General features: G+C 39.1%; 2 protein-coding genes across 6 annotated transcripts in view; one reads left to right on the forward strand and one right to left on the reverse strand.

Moving 5' to 3' along the window:
* HS2ST1 (heparan sulfate 2-O-sulfotransferase 1) overlaps positions 1–19604 on the reverse strand; it is a 193061-nt gene extending 173457 nt beyond the window's left edge. The window contains exon 1 of one of the 2 annotated variants that reach the window (XM_032155451.1): positions 19079–19604. In XM_032155451.1, the coding sequence (XP_032011342.1) occupies positions 19079–19202 (124 nt within the window). In that variant the 5' untranslated portion in view covers positions 19203–19604. The remainder of the gene's footprint in view (positions 1–19078) is intronic. The other variant, XM_032155452.2, reaches the window with a different exon arrangement.
* A 443-nt stretch (positions 19605–20047) lies between these two features.
* Positions 20048–24643, forward strand: part of SELENOF (selenoprotein F) — a 46646-nt gene continuing 42050 nt past the window's right edge. For all 4 annotated transcript variants that reach the window (XM_058439617.1, XM_032155453.2, XM_032155455.2 and 1 more), the window contains exon 1: positions 20048–20211. In XM_058439617.1, the coding sequence (XP_058295600.1) occupies positions 20128–20211 (84 nt within the window). In that variant the 5' untranslated portion in view covers positions 20048–20127. The remainder of the gene's footprint in view (positions 20212–24643) is intronic.

The raw sequence follows: 24643 nt of genomic DNA on the forward strand, positions 1-24643 counted from the left end.
ATACAGCTTATCAAAAAAAAAAAAAAAAATTACAAGGCATGCTAAAGGCAAAAAAACAGAGTCTGAAAAGACAACGCAGGCATCGAAACCAGACTCATATATGGCAGAGATTTTGGAATCATCACTGTGAGAATTTAGTAACTATGATTAATGTGCTAAGGGCTTTAATGGAAAAAACTACACGACATTCAAAAACTGATGCCCACTGTAGGCAGAGACATGGAAACTCTAAGACAAACTGAAATGGAAATAACAAAAATCAGTAACAGAAATGAAGAATGCCTTTATGGATTCAACAGCAGACTAAACACAGCAGAGAAAAGTGAACTTGAAGATACGTTGATAGAAACTTCCCAAACTGAAAGGCAAAAAGAATTTTTTAAAAAAGTAACAGAATATTTAAGAACTGTTGGACAATTACAAAAGGTGTAACTATGGATAATATCAGGAGAAAAGAAACAGAAGAAATATGTGAATAATGGTGGTTAATTCTCCAAAATTGACAGACACCAAACTACAGATCCATGAAGCTCAAAGAACTCAAGAGGGATAAACACCAAAAAATCTACACCTGAGCAGATTAAAATAAGTTTTATCTAAATAATCCATATGAAAAAACTTTGCAAAGAACAATGGTTTTATTAGTATGTGAAAAAAGGGTTACTTTTCATGTTCTCTAAATATTCTATAATTACTTTTACAATTTAAAAATTTTAATTATAATTTTAATCTATGGCTACAAAAATGATCTTGCAGTTTTAAAAGGTTCTGAAACCAATTTCATAAAGAATTTCAAAATATTTTTAGCAACTATATTTTCTAATGTATAACTTCCTCAAGGTAACTACTTTGAAAAATATTTTTTTGCCCCATTATTTTACGAGCACATTATAATTATGTTACCTTCTTCAGACCTGTGCTCAGAAGCTTCTGAGAAAGACAGGTTTACCACAATAACATAACCTGGATTGCTGTACTTTTCCTGCCTCTTCTGTCTCCTCCCCTTGAAAAGAGATCCCGCTTCTTATTTCTGACACTGCATGTGCTCTTAGTGACTATCCTGGTTGCTTCCTATTACTAATGCTGTTCTAATACAGATAGAGGAAAAGACAGATACCACTATTTATTAAATCAGTAATTTTAATTTTATAAATAACAAATCAATGTATTTGATCATGGCCCTAGCCTAAAATGAAAGTTATATGATTTATGTATCACTTTATTTATTCAGAAATATTTTTATCCCCCGGCAAGACTTAGGCTGCTGTTGCTTTGCCTATAAAATAAGAGGGTATATTACATGAATTATATGAAATGGTACATGGTATATCATGAACAACCAGGGGAATTATAACATTAAATTTATTCCGTCTGTCTGACTGCATGTTTGTATCCTTTAACCCACTTCTCTTCATTCTCCCCAGCACTCACCTTTCCCAGTCTGTTATCAATCTTTTTACTCTCTACTCTCATGTGATCAAATTTTTTAGCTCTCACATATGTGAGAACATGTGATATCACCCCAAATTTGTCTTTAATATGTGCTTTGGTAATTTCACTTTAGCCCTTAGTGTTAATCTAACAATATTTATTTTAAATCATATTTGAAAACCATAACTTATAATAGTCAACTTAATCCATATTTCTCTTAGCTATCTAGCTGTGCACAGTGGCTCATGCAATCCCAACACTTTGGGAGGCTAAGATGGGAGGATCATTAAAAGCCGAGAGTTCAAGACCAGCTTAGGCAAGAAAGCAAGACCTTGTCTCTACAAAAAGAAGAAAGAAAAGTTATAAACTACTTTATCAGATTTTCTTAAATTAAAAACCACCAAGAAATATCACTTCAATGTACTGTGTTATTTTTAATCCTCTCAGAAACAAAATATACTTGATAGAAAAAAGAAAAAGATTACTGGTATTAAGCATTTTTTTCTAAATAAGCAACAACATGATGTTAAATTCTGTCAAAATGTGCTCAACAATCATTATATAAGGTTCCACACTGATGGATTCTGCATTGAAACTACTTGAACTTACAGTCAAAGCCTTTAGTATCATAGTAAGAAAAGCTTTATCATAAATCTTTAATGGCACAAAATCCTAACTCCATTCTTATCACTAGATGCCTCATCTTCCCAAACTATCCTTGTTATTATTTAATAAAACTTTCACTTTTATTCTGTGACCAAAATGCAAGTATGAAATCTGCTTTCCTGGCTCCTTAAATAAAAGGCTGCAAAAATGCTATCACTCCAAATTACCTCAGAATCTGAAGTAAGGGTTACATATAGAGATCTTTTTGGTACTTTAATACCTCACTACCCACAAAAAAAAAAAAAAAGGGGGCTACAAAATTAAAATAAGTTATTTAATATCTATACAAATACTTTGACTTATTTTCCTACCTCATTTGCCTTTTTTTTTTTGAGACGGAGTTTCACTCTTATTGCCCAGGCTGGAGTGCAATGGCACGATCTCGGCTCACCGCAACCTCTGCCTCCCAGGTTCAAGTGATTCTCCTGCCTCAGCCTCCCTAGTAGCTGGGATTATAGGCATGTACCACCACGCCCGGCTAATTTTGTATTTTTAGTAGAGACGGTGTTTCTCCATGTTGGTCAGGCTGGTCTCGAACTCCCGACCTCAGGTGATCCGCCCGCCTCGGCCTCCCAAAGTGTTGGGATTACAGGCGTGAGCCACCGTGCCCGGCCCCTCATTTGCCTTTTTACCCATTCCGCATTACACAAACACATTTGTGTATCTCTTCAACTCTTTTTCAGGACAAGGTAGAATTAAACGGAATAATAAATGTGAAATAATGTATAATACAATTCAATTTAAAAATTACATTGCAACCTTTTGACTACATTCAACATCATGTACACAGTCAAAACTCTCAAAACCTACTATATTTCATGTCACATACTACAACATCATTTTTGTGAGATTGTAACTAAAATAATCTACTACTCTTATTTAAGTAACTTTTAAAACTACTTCTCATTTCAAAGAACATTCTTTTTAAAGGTAGAAATGTTATTTTCCCCACCAACCGGTCATTTTCAAAAAGTACTCACTCAGCATACTATAAATGCCCAAAATTTAACCACTTATTTTAAAGACTCCCTTCTTCACCTCTCTGCCTCATCTCTTAATTTCTCCTGTAAGTGCCAACATTACTACAAGCACCTAGATGAAGAGCACATAAAACAAATACTCAACTTTTCGTGCTTCGAAGATTTGTTCATTTATGTAAGAACGATGCAAAATCTTGCATATTTAGATAGGCAGGAAAGTCAAAAGTTTTCAAATTAAACTGGTAACTCAGGGTGGGAGGAATAGAGGAGGATGGTGTCATAAGACATTGGTTAAATTTTTTCAAAAAGCCTACTTTTCCAATGCAATTATAAATGTAGGATAAAATTTACTTAGAAAATGGTAAGGTCCTTTAATAATCTTATTCTCCAAGATAACTCCCAAAAGCCCAGACTAACATATGCTTAAGTTTTTGGAAACAAAATAAAATTTAAGACAGTTTCCACCTATGGGGTATTACGCTTCATGGGATAGGGGAAGATTAGGTGAAATGTAAAAGGTTCATGTTGTTTCTCCATTCTGTCTTTCTCAATTCTAGATTGGTAAAGTCATTAAGAAATGAATTTTTTAAAGTTTTAAAGGTATAGCTAAAATGTAAGCTGAGCTTCCAACAAATCCAGCATTTCTTTCAAAATGTTTCACTGCTAATTAGGAAAATTTTTAAAGATATCCATAGACATAAAACATTATAATACACAAATGAAATCACTGCTCTACTCTTTAAATTGTACACAACAGCTACATGTTAAATTCAACAGTAAGGCTGACCTGTACTTAAGAATAATGCTATAATTCCTGAAAAAAAGTAGCAGCAATATATATGACAAAAGAGGTGATCACAACACAGTTTACCTCTCATAGTCCACCATTTCAGTCTACCAAAATTTCTGATTATAGAATGGCAAATAACTCTTTACCTGAGTTAACAGTGTTTGAAGCTGTGTAAGATTCAAGAATTTTGTCTTTTCTAAAGTCATCCTCAAAATCTTGGCAATAAATATTAATGTACAGCCTATGCTATTCTGTATTTGAGTGAAAAAGGTAAGAAAAACTGAACTTTCCTAATTTAAATAAAGGATACAGAACATATTCCTCTATTTGAGATATGACAATGAATCACCATGGGAAAACTGACAATATAATAAAGCAACTATCACACAAAACTTTTTCTAAAATGGAGAAATAGGCTTAGGTTCTTTCTTCTTTCATTAATTTGACTATCCTTAATCCTTTAAGAATTTAGAGGCCAAAGAGTTATTTTATACATGTATACACACATAAACACACACATATACACATGCAAAAACTCCATCACAATTTAAATTTAATTTGCATTTTATAAATCTATCTTTAAATTGTCAATTTCACAGGTATTAGTAGGAAAGAGTGAAGAGAGTCCAGTAACATCAAAAAGCCATAGCTTTTCTAGAATTTATATGAAAATAAATAGATTTGTACTTTAAGGAGGCAAATAACAATATGAATTGCCAGTGATTATTACTTCTTCCTAAGGAAGGAAAGAATAAAAAGCTAATCTGAATGTCAAATCTATAACTCATGTAACATCATGTGATTTATCTGAGGGCTTATCAGACAAGTGTCATCCTATGAGATGAGGCACTGGGAAAAACTACAGCACCAAAAAGTGTAGGCTGTAGACTTTATTAAACCTTAAAGACAATAATGGCAAAGAGAAAGTAGTTAGATATTATTGTCATTATTAATAACAATTTATAACTACAGTGTTTATACAAACATTATCTCATTTGAAGATCATTTAACTTCACAGCAACTCTCTGAAGAAAGCAAATCAATATCATTTACATTAAATGAAACTATACACATAAAACACTTATAAATATACAGTAAGTACCCCATAACTGTTAGTTACTGTCTGTTACAAGTGAAGGTTCAAAGGTCATGATGGTTTACTAATTAAACACAAAGTTCCAACCTAGGGCAAAAGAAAAAGGGCACACAATGGCATCTTATCTATAAGACAAACCTGAAAAGGTACATATCAAGTCAGAGAGTATCACTGACAAATCCCAGGTGAGATGCAAAAGTCATACATATCCCTTATTTTAATGGCTGAGAAATCCATTTCAAGACATTAAAATATCATCACACAACTTTGCTTTTGTTTTAACCGTCAAAGTAGGAAAGATAAGAAATGTATGTCCTAGAAGACAATGATGAATGTTTTCCTCTATTTTATTTTAAAAAATGCAGAAACTATTAAAATACATTAAAATCATGTTAAGCCAGTCTTTCTAATCAGCCCTTCTATAGAGGAAACAACTGAGTTTTTCTGCCAGAGGTGTATAACATTCCGGGAACACCCAACAGTTAATAAGAGGTGGGTGTGTTTTGTTGAAAAGCAATAAGACTGTGCTGAATAAAAATACTGGCAATTGGAGGCACTTTCTTAACGCCCAAATACAGAATATAAATCAAGAATCTTAAATAGAGATCAAATCTAAATACAGATCAAGAATCTTAGTGTCAAACCTCACTGCAAGTTTCAGCTTGTCATGGACAAAACTTGAACAAGTTAATCAAATGCAAGGTTGAAGAAGGATTTTATTGATTTTAATCCAGTAATTCAATTTTACTCAAAGCTCTAATATTCCTGCCTATATTTAAAATAGTATATTTTTTATCACTGAAAACTTAAGATAATGTCCTTTTACATCACACCTTAGAAACTGAAAGATGCAGATAGCCCTAATCATCAAAGTCTTAGAACAAAAATAGGGTACAATTTGCAACTCTATTGAATACACTATAGAAATTCAGGTTTGCAGCAAGATTTTAGTTAGAATGTTTATGCTGTGCAGTTAGTTTCTTCTAAGGATTTCAATTTTTAAGTTACTATTAACAAAGACATACTGTAATAAAGCATTATTTTGAAAGCATGATAGCAACAGAGTACTTGATATAAAATTCATTGTCTGAAGACAAGCTATGGAGACTCAGACTACCAACTTATGTGGCAGAAAAAATAAAACTAGTTTGATTAGCCCATTTCCTATACTGTTTTGCCTCAAAGCATACAGGGACTACATAGCAGAAGTTTATCAATGAACCAATAACATCTCTAAATTACATTCATTAAGCCCAACTCAAACGTAGTTTATAATTAGAAATAAATATGCTGAGAGTTAGTCTGCACTTGCATAGCCACTTAACCTCAAATCCTTAACCATACCAAGCAAAAATCTAAGGGTTTTCAACACAACTCTCCTTTCCCAACTGACATCATCTGATCAGTCTCCATAGTCATTTCTGAGTGCTTACCTGTACAAATCACTTATTTCTAGCTATGTCACAAATTTAAAAATAAATAATGGAAAAACATAAGGCGATACTAATGGATTATTCCTAACTTGTACTGGAATTTAGGAAAAGTGGACATTACTTTCCCTCTAAATCCAGTTTTAAGTTGCTATATAAGTAGCAAATCAATTCACCATTTTCAAATCACTACCTTCCCACAGGAGAATCCAAGAGTTACAATTTAAAAGACTTCTCCTTGACACTTTAGAGTACTCTCAGATTCAGTACAACCTAACTACCTTTAGCAAGAACTGTATCATGCCACGTTGAAGATCTGAGGAGTATAATGATAATATTCACCTTTGGGCAAACCATATGCGTTTTCTTTTTTTTTTTTTTTTTTTTTTTTTTTTTTTTTTGAGACGGAGTCTCGCTCTGTCGCCCAGGCTGGAGTGCAGTGGCACGATCTCGGCTCACTGCAAGCTCCGCCTCCCGGGTTCACGCCATTCTCCTGCCTCAGCCTCTCCGAGTAGCTGGGACTACAGGTGCCCGCCACCACGCCCGGCTAATTTTTTTGTATTTTTAGTAGAGATGGGGTTTCACCGTGGTCTCGATCTCCTGACCTCGTGATCCGCCCACCTCGGCCTCCCAAAGTGCTGGGATTACAAGCATGAGCCACCGTGCCCGGCCTACCATATGCATTTTCTATACATGCAACATATTGAATACAACTACTATTAGCACTACCATCCCTCTGATTCTCTTCCCCATTACTTAGCTTGGTATAAAGATATTCTGGAAGGAATACAGGAAAGAAGCCTCTGAACATAACTATTTATCCAGCCACACCCAGCAAGAATGTGACCAATTAGCTCAAGGGCCATACTAACAGAAAAGCAAAAACCTCTTCTGGAGCCAGATGGTTCATCAGCCAGTCTGAAAGAGTCTTCCTCTTAGACTCAGCTGTATCTAAAGGGATACAAAAGGCCTGGTTTCTTAAAGTCAGCATAAAATTGATAACACTTCAAAGAATTAACTAACATACACTTGAAACTTCTATAAGGAAGGAGGAAGATGGGATTATCATGGATAAGTCTCGCCTAACTTTCAGTTAACAACTTGCTAAGGCCTGTGCTCAATACCATGCTAGAGATTATGAAGAAGTCAAGAAGCATAATAAAACCATGATTCTTTCCCTGAATTTACAAATTAGTTTTAATTACCAAGTATAATTCAAATGATCCAACTTCACTACTTTCCCCTCAGTCAACCTGGGGACACACAATCAAAGATCCACCCAGTTTCTACCACTAGCCAAGACGGAGTAAAAGAGACTGGATTTACCCTCTTACCTGAAACAACAAAACAAAATGATAAAATAGAGAACAACAATTTTCAGACTTTGGACATTAAACAGGAAATCAGCATAGTATGAGGATTCCTGAGAAAAAGGAAATGAAGTGAGTCCTATGACTGCCTGAGAGTTTCCAGGCTATAGCACAGGGAGGGAGAACTCAGTCTAATTCAGGGATCCAACATTCTCCTGGAATTAAGGAGCGAGAATCAAGGTTTTAGGAAAGACAAGGCAGCTGAAGTTTGCCGGGCAGTGCACTGAAGAGGACAGAGCTAATAACAGAATTTTCAGCAGAGTACCTCTCAGTGCATATGTGTTAAGAAACTGAGGCCAAAAAGGAACCATTCAAAATGGGCAGGTGGAACAATTTTGGGGATTCACTCAACCACTGTTCCCTTCAGCCAAAGTGGCAAAACCTTGTAATACACAGGGCACTGGGTGGAATACTCTGAAGAGCACTACAAGGGACTGCCAGTAATGGAGCAAAATTAGTCCTAGGCTAAATGCTTTGTGGTGCCATCAGACAAACTTAAAAGCAAGCCTCAAAAAGACAAAACTGTTTCTAGATAACTTAAGTACGTCCCAAAACAAAGTTTGAAAGTATTTATAGGAATATGAAAATATCCAGTACCTAGCAAGGTAAAATAATGTCTGCCATCCCGTTAAAAATTACCAGATACGTAAAGAAGAAAATATGGCCCATAATGTAGAGAAAAGCAAATCAATAGAAAGCAACCCAGAAATGACCCAGATGATAGAATTAGTAGACAACATCAGAAAGAGTTATTGTACAATATTCCAGTTGTTCAAAAAAAAATTAGGAAAAGCATGTGATATGTTTTGGCTGTGTCCCCACTCAAATCTCATGTTGAATTCACATGTGTTGTAGGAGGGACCTGGTAGGAGGTAACTGAATCACGGGGGCAAGTCTTTCCCATTCTGTTCTCATGATAGTGAATAAGTCTCATGAGATCTGATGGTTTTAAAAAGAGGCGTTTCCCTGAACAAGCGTTCTCATTTTTTGCCTGCCACCATCCACGTAAGATGTGACTTACCCCTCCTTGCTTTCCACCATGATTGTGAGGTTTCCCCAGCCATGTAGAACTATTAAACCTCTTTTAGTTAATTGCTGTCTTGGGCATGTCTTTATCAGCAGCATGAAAACGGACTAATACAGTAAATTGGCATCATAGAGTGGGGGCACTGCTGAAAAGATAACCAAAAATGTGGGAGCTACTTTGGGACTGGGTAATAGGCAGAGGTTAGAACAGTTTTGAGGGCTCAGAAGAAGACAGGAAAATGTGGGAAAGTTTGGGAACTTCCTAAAGACTTGTTGAATTGCTGATAGTGATATGAACAATAAGGTCCAGTCTAAGGTGGTCTCAGATAGAAACAAGGAATTTGTTGGGAACTGGAGCAAAGGTGGCTCGTTATGTTTTAGAAAAGAGACTGGCGGCATTTTGCCCCTGCCCTAGAGATTTGTGGAACTTTGAACTTGAGAGAGATGATTTAGGGTTTCTGGTGGAAGAAATTTCTAAGCAGCAAAGCATTCAAGAGATAACTTGGGTGCCATTAAAGGCATTCAGTTTTAAAAAGGAAACAGAGTATCAAAGTTAGGAAAATTTGAAGACTGACAATGCAATAGAAAAGAAAATTTCATTTTCTCAGGAGAAATCCAAGCCCACTGAAGAAATTGCATAAGTAACAAGGAGCTGAATGTTAATCCCCTAGACAATGGGGAAAATGTCTCCAAGGCATGTCAGAGGTCTCCACGGCAGCACCCCCCATCACAGGCCCAGAGGTTTAGAAGGAAAAAATGGTTTCGTGGGCCAGGCCCAGGGTCCCTGTGCTATGTGCAACCTAGTGACTTGGCATCCTTCGTCCCAGCCCTCCTGCCATGGCTGAAAAGGGCCAACGTAGAGCTCGGGCCATGCCTTCAGAGGGTGCAATACCCAAGCCTTGGCAGCTTCCATGTGGTGTTGAGCCTGCAAGTGCATAGAAGTCAAGAACTGAGGTTTGAGAACTTCCGCCTAGATTTCAGAAGATGTATGGAAACACCTGGATACCCAAGCAGAAGTTTGCTGTGGGGTGGGGCCCTCATGGAGAACCTCTGCTAGGGCAGTGTGGAAGGGAAATGTGGGGTTGCAGCCCCCAACACAGATTCCCTACTGGGGCACCACCTAGTGGGGCTGTGAGAAGAGGGCCACTGTCCTCTAGACCTCAGAATGGTAGATCCACTGACAGCTTGCACCGTGCACCTGGAAAAGCCATAGACACTCAATGCCAGCCTGTGAAAGTAGTCAGGAGTAGGGGGATGTATCATGCAAAGCCACAGGGGTGGAGCTGCCCAAGGCCGTGGGAGCCCAACTCTTGCATCAGCGTGACCTGGATGTGAGACATGGAGTCAAAGGATATCATTTTGAAGCTTTAAGATTTGACTGCCCCAGTGGATTTCAGACTTGCATGGGGCCTGTAACCCCTTTGTTTTGGCCAATTTCTCCCACTTGGAATGGCTGTATTTACCCAATATATGTAGGAAATAACTAGCTTGCTTTTGATTTTACAGGCTCATAGGCAGAAGGGACTTGCCTTGTCTCAGATGAGACTTTGGACTGTGGACTTTTGAGTTAATGCTGAAATGAGCTAAGACTTTGGGGGACTGTTGGGAAGGCATGATTGGTTTTGAAATGTGAGGACGTGAGATTTGGGAGGGGCCACGGGTGGAATGATATGGTTTGGCTGTGTCCCCACACAAATCCCATCTTGAATTCCCCTGTGTTGTGGGAGGGACCTGGTGGGAGGTAATTGAATCATGGGGGCAAGTCTTTCCCATGCTGTTCCCATGATAGTGAATAAGTCTCACAGCATCTGATGGTTTTAAAAAGAGGTGTTCCCGCCAGGCAAAGTGGCTCACACCTGTAATCCCAGCACTTTGGGAGGCCAAGGTGGGTGGATCACAAGGTCAGGAGATCAAGACCAGCCTGGCTAACAGTGAAACCCCGTCTCTACTAAAAATACAAAAAAATTAGCCAGGCATGGTGACAGGCACCTGTAGTCCCAGCTACTCGGGAGGCTGAGGCAGGAGAATGGCGTGAACCTGGGAGGCGGAGCTTGCAGTGAGCCGAGATCGCGCCACTGCACTCCAGCCTGGGTGACAAGAGTAAGACTCTCTCTCTCAAAAAAAAAAAAAAAAAGGCGTTCCCCTGCACAAGCTTTCTCATTTTTTGCCTGCCACCATAAGATGTGACTTGCTTCTCCTCGCCTTCTGCCACGATGGTGAGGCTTCCCTAGCCATGTGAACTGTAAGTCCAATTAAGCCTCTTTCTTTTGTAAGTTACTCAGTCTCCGGCGTCAAAACGGGCTAATACAGGATGTTAAGGAAAGAAATGAAAGATAATTTTTTAAAGACCTATACTGAACTTCTAGAAGGGCAGGGGGAGGGGTAGGAGGCAATGCCTGAGATAAAAAATAAACTGGGTAATATTAAAAGTGGATTACACACTGCAGAAGGATTGGTGAATTAAAGACCTAGCAGTAAAAACTATCTAAAACAACACACATATAAAAAAAGACTGAGAACGATGAATAGAACATCACTGAACTGTAGAACAATTTCATGTGGTCTACTATAAGTGTATTTTGAGTTCCTGAGAGGAGAAGCAGCATAAAAAAACTAACATGTGAAGAAATCATAGCCAAAGATGTTTAAATGTAATAAAAACTGTAAACTCACAGATCCAAGAAGCTCAACAAACCCCAGGCACAAGAAACATAATACAAGGGCCATTATAATCAAATAATTAAAAACCTAGTGAAAATCTTAGAAGTAGGCAAAGGAGGAAAAAGACACGCTACATATAGTAGAACAAAGAATGATGGCAACCTTCTCATCAGAAACAACGCAAGCCAGAAGACAATGAAGCAACATCTTTAAAATACTGAAACAACAAAAATGTCAGCTTAGAATTCTATACCCAACAAAAATATCCTTTAAACACTATAGCAAATAAAGACTTTTTCAGACACACAAAGTGAAAAGAATTCATCACCAGTGTATTAAGTGTAAGTAATGTTAAAAGAAATTCTTCAGAGTGAAAAAAACGGTACCACATGAAAATCTGCATACACACACACACACACACACACACACAAAATGAAGAACACTGGGAATGGTAAATATGTGAGTAAATTTTTTAAAAAATTTTTAAACATTTTATATATTTTTAAAATATAACTAAGTTAAAGCAATAATAATAATGTATTGTAGGACTCATGTACAGAAGTAAAATGTATAATGACGATAGCAAGAACCCAGAAAAAAGTGGTAATATATTAAGGTTCTTATACTACACATGAAATTCTATCATGTATACCATAAACCCTTAAGCAACCACTAAAAAAAAACAACAAAGAGCACTGCTAGTAAGTCATCAAATTAAAAAACAGAATTTAAAAATACCCCTTTAATCCTAAAGACAACAGAAAAAAAGGAATCACAGAACAATTAAGACAAACAGAAAACAAACAGCAACTCACGAATTTAAATCCAACCACATCAATAATCACATTAAGTGTTCTAAACATTCCATTTACAAAAGAGATTGTGAAATTAGATGCAAGATTAGATGCTGTCTACCAAAAACCCACTTTAAATATAAATACACAAGTAGGTTAATATTAACAGGATGGGAAAAGATATACCACCTGACACTAATCAAAAGAAAACTGAAGTGTCTGTATTAGTATTAGACAAAGTGTCATAGTCCATTGTGTGGTAACAAAATAACAAAATACCTGAGACTGGGTAATTTATAGAAAACAGAAATGTATTTCTTCACAGTTCTGGAAACTGAGAAGTCCAAAATCAAGACACCAGCATCTGGTGAGGGACTTCTTGTGGCATCCTCACACGGTTGGGGGTAGAAATGGCAAAAGGGGGACAAATGCTGTCTTCTTACATAGAAAAAAGAGAACCCGCTCCCACAAGCTTTTTTATAACAGTATTAATACAGTTATGAGGGGAGAGCCCTCATCACCTAAACACCCTCCACCCCCCGCCCCAATACTGTTGCATCAGGGATTAAGTTTCCAACACGTGAATTTTGGGGAGACATTAACACCATAGCAGTAGGTTTCAGAGCAAAGAATATTACCAAGGATAAAGACGGTATCTTGTATAGAAAAAAGGGTTGGTCCATCAAGAAGGCATTACAGCCTAAATGTTCATATACTTAATCACAGCACTTCAAAATACCTGAAGCAAAAAGTGACACAACTACAAGAAAAACAGACAAATCCACAATTATTATCAAAGATTTCAAAACCCCTCTCCATAACTGATGAAGAGGCAGAAAAAAATCAAGAACACAAAACATCGTAACAACACTACCAACCAATTGACATCTACAGCATACTTCAGCCAGTAACAACAGAATACATATTTTTCACGTTCACCTGGAACATTTACCAAGATAGTTTTTTTCTTCATTTTTAATTGACAAAACTGTATATATTTATCATGTACAATATGTTTTAAAACATGTATATATCATGGATGGCTAAATCAAGCTAATTAACACAACATGCATTACCTCACATACTTTTTTTTTTGTATGGTGAAAACACTTAAAATCCACTCTCTTAGCAATTTTCAAGAATACATTGTTACAGGAGAATGACGGAAAGCTTCTGAAACCATGTCTTTAGGTAAGTGAGGCAACAGAATCAGGTGCACAAATGACCCAACAGGAACACTGACAGTTACCATCTATTGTTAACAGGCAGAAAGGCAGAATACATAAGTACAGGTACTGGTAGGTGGGTAGATCTTAAAAATAACTAGGCTATAGTGAACCATGATTATGAAGTTCATCTATAAGTACATCCTTCAAAAATGGTCTTTCTGGAGAGCAGTGTTTGAACATTCATTATTATTTCAATTTCACTAAGTGCCAAAAAGCTATTAGAAGGCCTACCAGAGTGGTGGACAGACATCCTGGAATTATCTTAATTGAGATCAACTGTTTCAGGTGACCACTCCATGGCACTAGATATCCTATTCAAGACTAGTAAGTGAGGCACCAATTACCAATTCTAGAATAACTGTATTCCTATTAACCCAAAGTCCTCAAAACAGTAGCTACTATGAGGTTTTCCAAATGATTTCAGAAGTGAGGAAATCTAGCATTCTCTGAACATCTTACAGGTATTGCTGCATGGTTTCAGGAACTTACTTGTAAAAACTACCAAATTCCAAAAAGCAGTCTCAACCTTGGCCCTGGAATTAGTTGTTTAGTCTAGTAGAGTTTTAAGAACATAATGACTAACATAATTCTCACCAATGGATGATTACATAATCCATTCTCAATTTTTTCCCCATGTAAAAGATTATTCCTAATGTGCTCATAAATCCATATAGGGATATAAGAATACAGTCAACAAATATTATTTACAATGCTTAAAACCCTATAGAAAATAAAGTTACCAAGCACATAGTTCTATCACTTATGTGAGAAAACGTTTCACTGCACCGTTCAACCAGTCAATATTAGCAACAAGTGCACTCTTGAAATTCGGGAAGAACTACTTTTTAACCAGCCACAAATTCTGACATTTTATAGTAATGAGTCACAGTTAAATAGTTTTCATTTGGATTCCCTGTCCTTTTCCATTTCTCACTAGAAAATTAAGTCTACATTTTCATACAATGAAGTATTAACTTCATTTGAAGTTGAAAAACTTCTCTTTTTCACAAGTAATGTGCTTATCTCCTAAATTTGACTCACAATCTGCATGTTATGTTACTAAAAACAAAAAAAAAGTCCACTAAATATGAAACATCCACTATAAATCTGTGATCCTTGCCCTTAAAGGAATCACATACTCCTTTGCAAATCTGATGAAAGTTATGTATATAATTTCAGGGAATTCACTGATACCTTGAAGCCTATTTATGGGTCCCCGAGGTTTAAAGAATCTCTGATTACTGGAAAATAGCATCCAAAATTGATCCAAGAACATATGAAAACTTAGTATGTGATTAAAAGAAGGAATGTTAACATACAGTTGGAAAAAATGAATTATTTACTGAGAAAATCATGATAAATCTCTGTAAACATATAAATGGTTTAAAGAGCCAAATGTAGTAAACTATAAAATACTATAATAAAATACAGAAAATGTACACAATCCTGGCTCCGGGTAAGTCTTCCTAAGCAACATATGAAAACGACTTACCTAAATTGATAGATTTAACTGTGTGTATTTTAAAACTTCTATATGAGCAAAACACACCATAAAGTCACGAAACAAATGGCAAACTTGGACAAAAACAAATGCAAGAGGCCGGGTGCGGTGGCTCATGCCTGTCATCCCAGCACTTTGGAAGGCAGAGGGGGGCAGATCACTTGAGGTCAGGAGTTCAAGACCAGCCTGGCCAACATGGTGAAACCCTGTCTCTACTAAAAATACAAAAATTAGCTGGGCGTGGTGGCACGTACCTGTAATCCCCGCTACTTGGGAGGCTGAGGCAGGAGTGAGCCGAAATCGCGCCACTGCACTCTAGCCTGGGTGACAGGGCAAGGCTCATCTCAAAAAAAAAAGCAAGACATATGACAGATAAAGGATTACTAATTCTAACATTTAAAAAAAATAAGTAAACCACCCAATAGAAAAATAGAAAAAATTAACAAATAAAAGGGCAATAAACATATGTAAAGATATTCAACCTAATTCGAAATTAGAAGGTAAATTAATTGAATATATCATTTCACAGCCTCACACTGGCAAAAATTAAAAGCTGATTATCTTCTAGTGCTTATGAATGTGTGCTGGCAGTGTAGATTACTACATCTCTTGAAAAACAAAAAAATGTTGAAAAGTAGATTTTTAAATCTGTTAAATTATAAAATATGTATATCCTTTGTCCCAGCAATCTCACATACAGAATTCGTCCTAGCACAAAATAACATCAACATGGGTTAAACGGACATACAAGGATGTTTCCTGTAATTGTTTATAATACCAAGAAAGAAAAGAACGGTCAAAAAAATTATATATATATGTATATATACACACGCAGACACATGACAGATGGGGGACAAACTGAATATCCGTTACTAGACTAATGGCTTAATAACTTATGATACATGCATACTTTGGAATATTATACAGCTATTATTAATAGAATGAGTAAGTCACATCTGTATGTACTGACCTGGAAAGATGTCTATAACATTTAAGGCAAAAAAAGCAAGCTGCATTGTAATATGTGCACTACAATGCCATATTTGCTTTTTAAAAAATAAAAATAAAAAGCTGTATTATTGAAATTTTTTTTAGGAATTCCTAATTAGTGAATTTCCCAAGTAGTCAATGAGTACACCTCAGTTTTGAATACATCTATTGCTCTATTAGAGGTCTCACCATCAAAATACTGTACTCTCAAATCAAGGTATATTAAAGCCACTATCAGACAATACTATCCTTTGGAATCTTCTACAATGAAAATGATAACTACTTTTAAGGACAAAATGTTTAATAGGTTTTTTATGCCAAAATAAAAATGCTTTTTTAACATTGTGATTTTGCACGTATGGAAAACAGCTAGATTTTTCTTTCCTATAGTAAAAATAAGCTATCTAATTCAGTTGTTTCATTGGGTAACATAATTATGTTCATTACATGAATATAAACAAGGGGCAGACGTTACACTAAACCAATTCCTTTGAATCAGAAATTCAATTTTCTCTGAATGATGATATTCATTCTTAGCAATAAATGCAATTAAACATTGATATTACAATTTTAAAACTCTATTCAAATAGCTAAATCTCAGCGTAATGTCAATATAAAGTCTTAAGCTGCCGGACATAACTAAAGGAGCACTTGATTTGGAATCATACATACCTGGGTTGCAGTCCTGGCTCTGCCACTTAAATGCGATGTGGCCTTGGGCAAGTTATATAACCTCTCTAAGCCTGTTCTTGTATCTGCAAAAATGGCTTTCTGTTGTTTTTTGTTGTTGTTTTTTTTTTTGAGACTGAGTCTCACTCTATTGCCCAGGCTGGAGCGCAGCGGTGTGATCTTGGCTCACTGCAATCTCTGCCTCCCAGGTTCAAGCGGTTCTCATGCCTTAGCCTCCTGAGTAGCTGGGATTACAGGCGCCCGCCACCCCGCCCGACTAATTTTTGTATTTTTAGTAGAGATAGGGTTTCACCATGTTGGCGAGGCTGGTCTCCAACTCCTGACCTCAAATGATCTGCCGGCCTCGGCCTCCCAAAGTGCTGGGATTACAGGCGTGAGCCACCGTGTCTGGCCAAAAATGGCTTTAAATGGTGTTCTTACTTTAAACACGAGTATCTAAGACGAAAAGCGCCTAGTACAGAATCTGGTTGTCAAAATATGGTTTCCTCTGCTAGGCATGGTAACACCCACCTGTAGTCCCAGGAGGATTTTGATGCATATTTACTACTTTTTATGAAATTTTCTTTCTTGTATCACAAGAAAGCACTTTATATTTTAACTGTGGCATTATACATCTTCAGATAACTGTCTTTTAAAAATCATTCAGATTGTGTCTATGGAAGCAATTTTCAAGTATATGGGGAAAGAAATGTTAGGCAAGGAGGAAAATCAAAAACTTAAGTCATTCTAACCCACTGTAATGTGTCTAAGAAATCAACTCCAGAGAATTCCAAATAGTAACAAAACAAAAAATAAGTACAAATTTTAATTTTAATATAACTTTCCACTTCCTTTAAGAGGAGTCTTTTTTTCTATACAGCTGGATCATTAATAACGCCAGAATATGACCCTGAATGTCGCTAAATGGATCCAAAAGAAAAGAAAAACCATACTGGATAACCTTCAATATTTAAAGTGGACATTTTTTTCCACCACACAAGATACATATTAATAAAAGAATTCGTAAATAAACTGAGTATCTCTTCAAATTTTACTCTACAATTGAGGACTGCAAGTACCTCTAGTTTTTCTCCAACTTTAGTTGCACTTCACTCAGATTTACTTGATGGTTTTTCTTTCAAGGCTCTTTAAAATGTCAAGGCTTTTGCAAAGCCTTGTACCAAAACAGCTACTATACATAATATTACAATTATTTTCTGGTACATTTTTCCTAAAAATTAATCATCCACTCACAGTAACATTTATTTATTGGTCTAAATTATACTGCTGAGGGCTTTTTTTTTTTTTTTTTTTTTTTTTTGCTGGCTTCTCAAAAGGTATTTAAAATGATTTTGAGGTGAGAGTATGCAAAAAACACTTCACATTATTTTTCCATATTCAAATTACATCCTCTTGAGCTGATTTTTAAGTGCCATGTACATTTTTAAGTCAAAATTTATCACTGTCATTCTTTTAACTCTCGCTCTCCATGCTGAGCTCTTCCAAATGCCAAAGTGCCTCTACCTATTATCTGTGCTTTTTTCTGGCCTGTCTTTCACAACTTCGCACCAACTTTTTGTACTTTAGACCCCTTCACCCATGAAAGCACCTGTTAATCCTTTAAGGTATTTAACCATATGGTTAGCTTTCCGCATAATCCTACTTTTCCTTTAACAAACACAAACTTCACTACATAATTCCCCTTCAGCGTTCCCTCCTCTTCGAAATTCACATCAACACTGCCGCGAAGCAACATACACAGGCATCCCTATTCTCAAGCCCCAATTCATCAGTTTAGCGCCACTAAAGAAGAATTTAAATCTCCGGACCCTCATTTCCGTACTCCGTTGAAGCTTTTCACTCGCGTTCCTGCACTACCCGGCCAGCCTCCCTCAGCTGGCAATTATAAGGTCCCTTGCTGCCGCGAGCACAAGAGTGCAACTCGCTACAGTGTATATGTTACTCTCCATCATCCCAGCATCTCCTTCCATTTCTGCGCACCTATCCCTTCATGAGCCCCCAAAAGAATTCGTATCCAGATGCCCATAGCTCAAATTAGAATACCCCTCGTCTGACATTGCCAGGGCTTTCTGTACGACTTCCAAGAGAACACGCGATGCTAAGCGCTTCTGTCTCCACCAGCAACACCCGCTCCCCACTGAGTTCGGTCTTCTCTCTCGCTCGCTCTCCGGGGCTACCCTTTGGCTCGGGAAGCCCAACCTTGCAACCTCTGCCCCGTGACCTCGCGAGCCCAGCACGCCACTCAAGCTTAATTCAACCCATTCTTGGAGCTCGTGCTCTCGCTTCCCCTCGTTCCCGGTTCTCTTTGAAACCTCTTTCAGCCCCCGAGCCAGACCCCAGGTTAGATGAACGCCCACTTGCTCCGGCAGCAGCGCCTCCTCGACCCTTCCACAGCACTCAGCCAGGGGCAGTTCAGTTCCTCACCTAGCTTCGAGCGGGACTCCTCCAGTTTCTGGATCTGGTTTTCCAAGAAGAGCATCGCCACAGCGAAGGCCACCACCGCCAGCAGCTGCAACTTGGGCGGCATCATAATCCTGAGGAGCCCCATGAAACCCGCTGCTCGGGATCAAGACATACCGCGGGGGGCGGGGAGCGGGGCCCCGGAGGCGAGAGAGACGCCGGGAGGAGCCCGCCGAGCCGGGAGCGAGGCAAAGAGAGCGCGACAGCGAGAGAACCACCGCAGCGACCCCCCTTCTCTCCTCTCCAGTCCCCCTCCCCCAGGCGCTATCACCAACGCCGCCGGTGTCCGCTTCTCCTCAGCCGACTCAACGGCCGCCCCCTCCAAAAGCCCGCGCAGCAAACAGCGCCAAGAGGCTGCCCGGCTCTCGCCTCCCTCTACTGCCTCAGTCCCCGAACCCCGCGTCCGCCTGCCTGCCCGCCTCCCTCTCTTCCTTCCTTCCCTCCCTCCTTTGCTCGCGGCCGCGCGCCCCTCCACTGGCGCTGCGGCTGCGCCGCCCTCATCCCCGCCCCCGCCCATCCCCCTCCGCCACCACGCGCACGCATCCGCGTACGCTGCTCGGCAACCAGAAGCCCCGCCCCTCCTCCCGTTCGAGTCCGCTTATTGGACCGAAAAGCCCCTGCGCTTCGCTCTTGGCTCGGTTTGCGGTTGGTTTCCTCTGCCACAGAGCTCAATCAAGACGACATTCAATTGGGCAAACTTGGAGAAGAAGGCGGGGCTAAAACTGGCGAAGGGGTGGCTTCTTGGCTGCTTGACGAAGTGTCGTGAATGAAAGAAAGGAGACCGCAGAAGTAAAGAAGTGGGGAGTTTAGGAAAGTGCCTGATTTGGGTAATCGAAAGCACCCAGTGACTGTATTTGATGACTTTTAAGTTTTCATATGCCGTTATCTAATACCTGTCACTTCCAAATAAGAGATGTAAGGGCAACGGCCGTTAGCGTTGTGTTTTGGATCAGGCTCTGGAGTGGACGCCCCTAGCTAAGGGGTCCTTCTAGGCAGCCAGAAGCCTGCGGAAAATGGTAGCAATGGCGGCTGGGCCGAGTGGGTGTCTGGTGCTAGCGTTTGGGCTACGGTTGTTGTTGGCGACTGTGCTTCAAGCGGTGAGTGTAGATCACCTTTGCAGCTGCAACAGGGAGCGTAGGAGAGATTGCAGCTGAGGAAGACGCAACATTCGGTCCTGGCTGAAAAGGGTGGGGAGGACTGCGCTTCCTTAATGACTGCTGCGGCCAGAATGCAACGTGGCTTAATTTCTCGGTTGATCCTTCTCTTTCCCCGCCTTGGGTTTCTAGCAGCAGTTTTCTCCTGAGTTCAGATTGTCTTGGGTACTTAGCTTCTCTTATACGGCTCTTGCTAAAAACAATCTGTAAACCACACCAGGTAGGGGGGGGAATAATAAAGCTTGGCAAGAAGTGGAGGTTCTTTTTAAACAGGCGGAAATGCAAGAGACTCATGACGAGACTTCCAAATCTTAGAGGCAAGTCTTCAAGTCGTTGGTCCAGGCGAACAGTTTCTGTTTACCTCTCGCGCGCGTAGCGCGTGCTCTCTGATTTTCACTACTTCTGTTAGCCTCTTAACCTCCTTTCTCCTCTGCTATTCATATACGGCTGGCTGCGCTTGAGTGCGATTTGTGCTTTTGAACAATGTTGTTGGAGTAAAAGGAGCTATCTATACCAAAGTATAATTTATTTTTGAAGTTTTTTTTTAAATGATGTTCTTTGTCTTCTTTAAAATAAGGCAGCGTTTTTTATTTCATTTTTCTCTATTGGCAGAATACCAATACCTTTGAATGGGAAAAGTGTACTTTTAACTTATTTCTTCTCATATCCATGTTTTACTGTGTGAATAATAAAATTTGAGGCACAGTGCTGAAAGCTTTTACTTTTTTTATCCTAGCTTAATTCTTCGGGTAGTTTTTAATAAGGAGACCTGGTTTAATTTACTTATCCAAGGTTGAGGGTGTTAGGGACTACACCGGAGTCCTCCATGAACACCTGTACTTACCTTTCTCAAAGAGCTTGAAAGCATCCTGGCAGTTTGTTTGCTTTGGCTACTTTATCCCAAAAGGTTCTTAACTTCTCTAATTAACATTCCAATTCTCTTGTTATTCAGGCATTTGGTGCTAGGAATTACTGGATCACCTCTCCCTAAACTTTCTACTGTTTAAGGGTTTTTGCACATCTTTAGGTCATTTGAGATAACATTTCCGGTTGTCTTTTTTTGATCTCCCTCTTTGACTGTCAGTTGTCTATAGCTGTGTGACCGCCCTAAAACCTAGTAGCTTGAAACAGCAATGATTTCTCATAATTCTGGGTCAGTGGAGTAGAACTACTCCACCTATGTTGGTTTTCCCCTGGCCTCATTTACCCTTTTTGTTGACCTAGTAGGTCAGCTAAACTGAAAGGTTCCAGGGTTACCACTGTTCATAGTTGGTGCTGTCAGCTCGAGGACTTGGTTCTGTTCCATGTGACCTCTCATCCTCCAGTCGGCTAGACCAACTTGTTTTCATGGCACTCTCAGGGCAGCACTCCAAAAGAGCAAAAGCTACAATGCCTTGTAAAGTCTTGCCTTGGAAATCACATATATTACTTCCATCACATATTTGTCAAAGCAAGTCACAAGACTAGTTCACATTTCAAGGATGGGGAAATAGATTCCATCTCTACATGGGAGGAATGACAGAGTCACTTTGCAAAGTGTGCATACCAGGATAGGAGGAATTTATGGAATTAACTAATTCCATATGTAATAATGATAGGAATTAATTAAACATTGTACCACAGTGACTGTTCACAGCATCCAAACCAGAAATTTGGATGTCATATTTGACTCCTTTCCTTACATATCTCATATCCAGGGAATTACTGAAACTTACTGATTTTAATTCCTAAATATCTCAAATCCATCCACTTATTGTTAATCATTCAGGCCATAAACATCTCTCTCCTCAGAAATAACAGCCTCTTGGTTCACCCTTTGAATTATCCCTGGCTGTATTCAGAATCTAAATGGTTGGCTTTGCCTTTGTCAGCTTCCCAATTGCCCAAGCCAAAAATTAGTTATTTTTGGCCAGGTGTGGTGGCTCATTCCTGTGCACTTTGGGAGGCTGAGGTGGGCAAATCACCTGAGGTCAGGAGTTCAAGACTAGCCTGGCCAACACAGTGAAACCCCGTCTCTAGTAAAAGTATAAAAATTAGCTGGGCGTGGTGGCACATGCCTACTTGGGAGGCTGAGGCAGGAGAATCACTTGAACCCAGGAGGTGGAGGTTGCACTGAGCCGAGATCGCACCATTGTACTCCAGTCTTGGTAACAGAGCGGGACTCCGTCTCAAAAAAAAAAAAACAGTCATTTTAAATCCTCTTTCCTTTCACTCTCTGAATTCATTGAGTCGTTAAAGCCTTAAAAATCTCTAAGCCAGTCCACTTAATAATTCTGTTTCCACAGTTAGTACTTATATTCAGGCCACTATCTTTGCCTAGAATTACAACAGCTTCCTTAACTAGTCTCCCATCTCATTATTTCATTTCCAATCTCTACAGTGCATCAAGTGATCTGCCTAAAACTTAAATCTGTCATGATTAAAACTCTTCAGTGGCTGCTTATTGTTTTTAAGGTGAAGTCTGTCTTCCTCAATGTTCCTTAAGGAGGTACTTGTTTGTCTATCCAGGCTTATTCCCCAACATTTACTTCTATTAGGAGAGCAGAAAGGTACAAGTGGAGAATTGGCATCACTTGTTTAGCTTATTTCACATACTGTATTCTCCCTCACCAGACCTTTGAGCATGGTGTTTTCATTACCTAGAAGCCGCTTCCCAGCTTCTCATCCTTTCCTCCCTTTCTCCTACCCTACAACAAAAATGGCTGTCTTCTACTTACTCTCTTTCTGTTCTTAGCAGAGAAATCACTTCCTCCAACAAAGCTTTGCTATACCTCAGGTTTGGATTAAGAGTCTTTCTATGTGCTCCAGTGGTGATCAATATTTATTCTCTGAGATACGTTCCATAGTTTTCTTTAATAATTTCTTGTTCTTTGGCATTCTCCCGCCCACCCCCAAAGGGAAATACCCTGTCTTTCCTGTTGACTGTGTTATCTCTAGTGACATATATACAGAGTAGTACTATACTTGATGTATAAGTGACACGTTTGATGAGTGAATTAGAGAATCCACAAGCAAAGTTCTGAAAACCTGGAAGTATGAAATCTGTTTGGAAACCATTAAAATCAGCTTCAGTTACCTTCATAGAGCTCTATTATCAGTGATCCCAACTGGAGGTGTGTAGATGAAAATTGTTGGGAGGAGGAGAGGTTAAAAAATACACATGCTTGGACTCTGCCTTAGATATGATTCAAAAATTTGTGGTAGCTGTGCAGCTCTAGCTAGTAAGTACATGTTAGACTGAAACCTTTTTTTTTTTTTCTTGAAATGGAGTCTCGCTCTGTTGCAGGCTGGAGTGAGGTGGCGTGATCTCGGCTCACTGCAACCTCCACCTCCCGGAATCAAGCGAATCTCCTGCCTCAGCCTCCCAAGTAGCTGGGATTACAGGTGCACACCACCATGCCCAGCTAATTTTTGTATTTTTAGTAGAGACGGGGTTTCACCATGTTGGCCAGGATCGTCTTGATCTCTTGACCTCATGATCTGCCTGCCTCGGCCTCCCAAAGTGCTGGGATTACAGGCGTGAGCCACTGCGCCCAGCCAGACTGAAACCTTTTGAGGCAGGAATCAACTTACCCATTTTTTTGTAAATGTGACCCCCACAGAATGGAACATCCTAACTTACAACACAGTAAGCCATCAAATAAAACTACTGGGTTATCAGACACAGCCACACCATTCCACCAAATATTGCCAAAGACAGCCATCATACGCAGCCTTTCTCTCTCAAACTCTGCCTATTGAATTCATACTCATGACATATAATTTAGTGGAAAGTACACTACTTTAACGAAATGTATTTTTTAGTTTTAACTTCTAATAACTGACTAAGGCAAATTAATTTACTCTCGGCCTTTGTTTGTCTCTTTCTCCCTGAACTAAGATGTTTCAATAGAATGCAAAGCTTAACTCACATTCCACTTCCAGACTTGCAAAGTTAGATGTAATTTCTCCCTTGCATATTGTATCATCATACCTTTTTTTTGAGACGGAATCTCACACTGTCACCCAGGATGAAGTGCGGTGGTGCAATCTCCGCCTCCCGGGTTCAAGCGACTCTCCTGCCTCGGCCTCCCGAGTAGCTAGGATTACAGGCACGCTCCCCCACGCCCAGCCAATTTTTTGTATCTTTAGCGGAGACGGGGTTTCACCATGTTGGCCAGGCTGGTCTCGAACTCCTGACCTCGTGATCCACCCGCCTCAGCCTCCCAAGGTGCTGGGATTACAGGCTTGAGCCACCACCCCTGGCCTTGTATCATCATACCTTTATACTGTATTACACAAATCCACATGGTCTTAACCAAATCATAGCTCTGTGTGTGTGTGTCAGTATCCCTCCACTCCTCCTGTCCCTGTGCCAATTAGAATGTAGCCAAAG

Source organism: Hylobates moloch, unplaced genomic scaffold (genome assembly GCF_009828535.3).
Source record: "Hylobates moloch isolate HMO894 unplaced genomic scaffold, HMol_V3 SCAFFOLD_5, whole genome shotgun sequence".
NCBI classification, from domain to species: Eukaryota; Metazoa; Chordata; class Mammalia; order Primates; family Hylobatidae; genus Hylobates; species Hylobates moloch.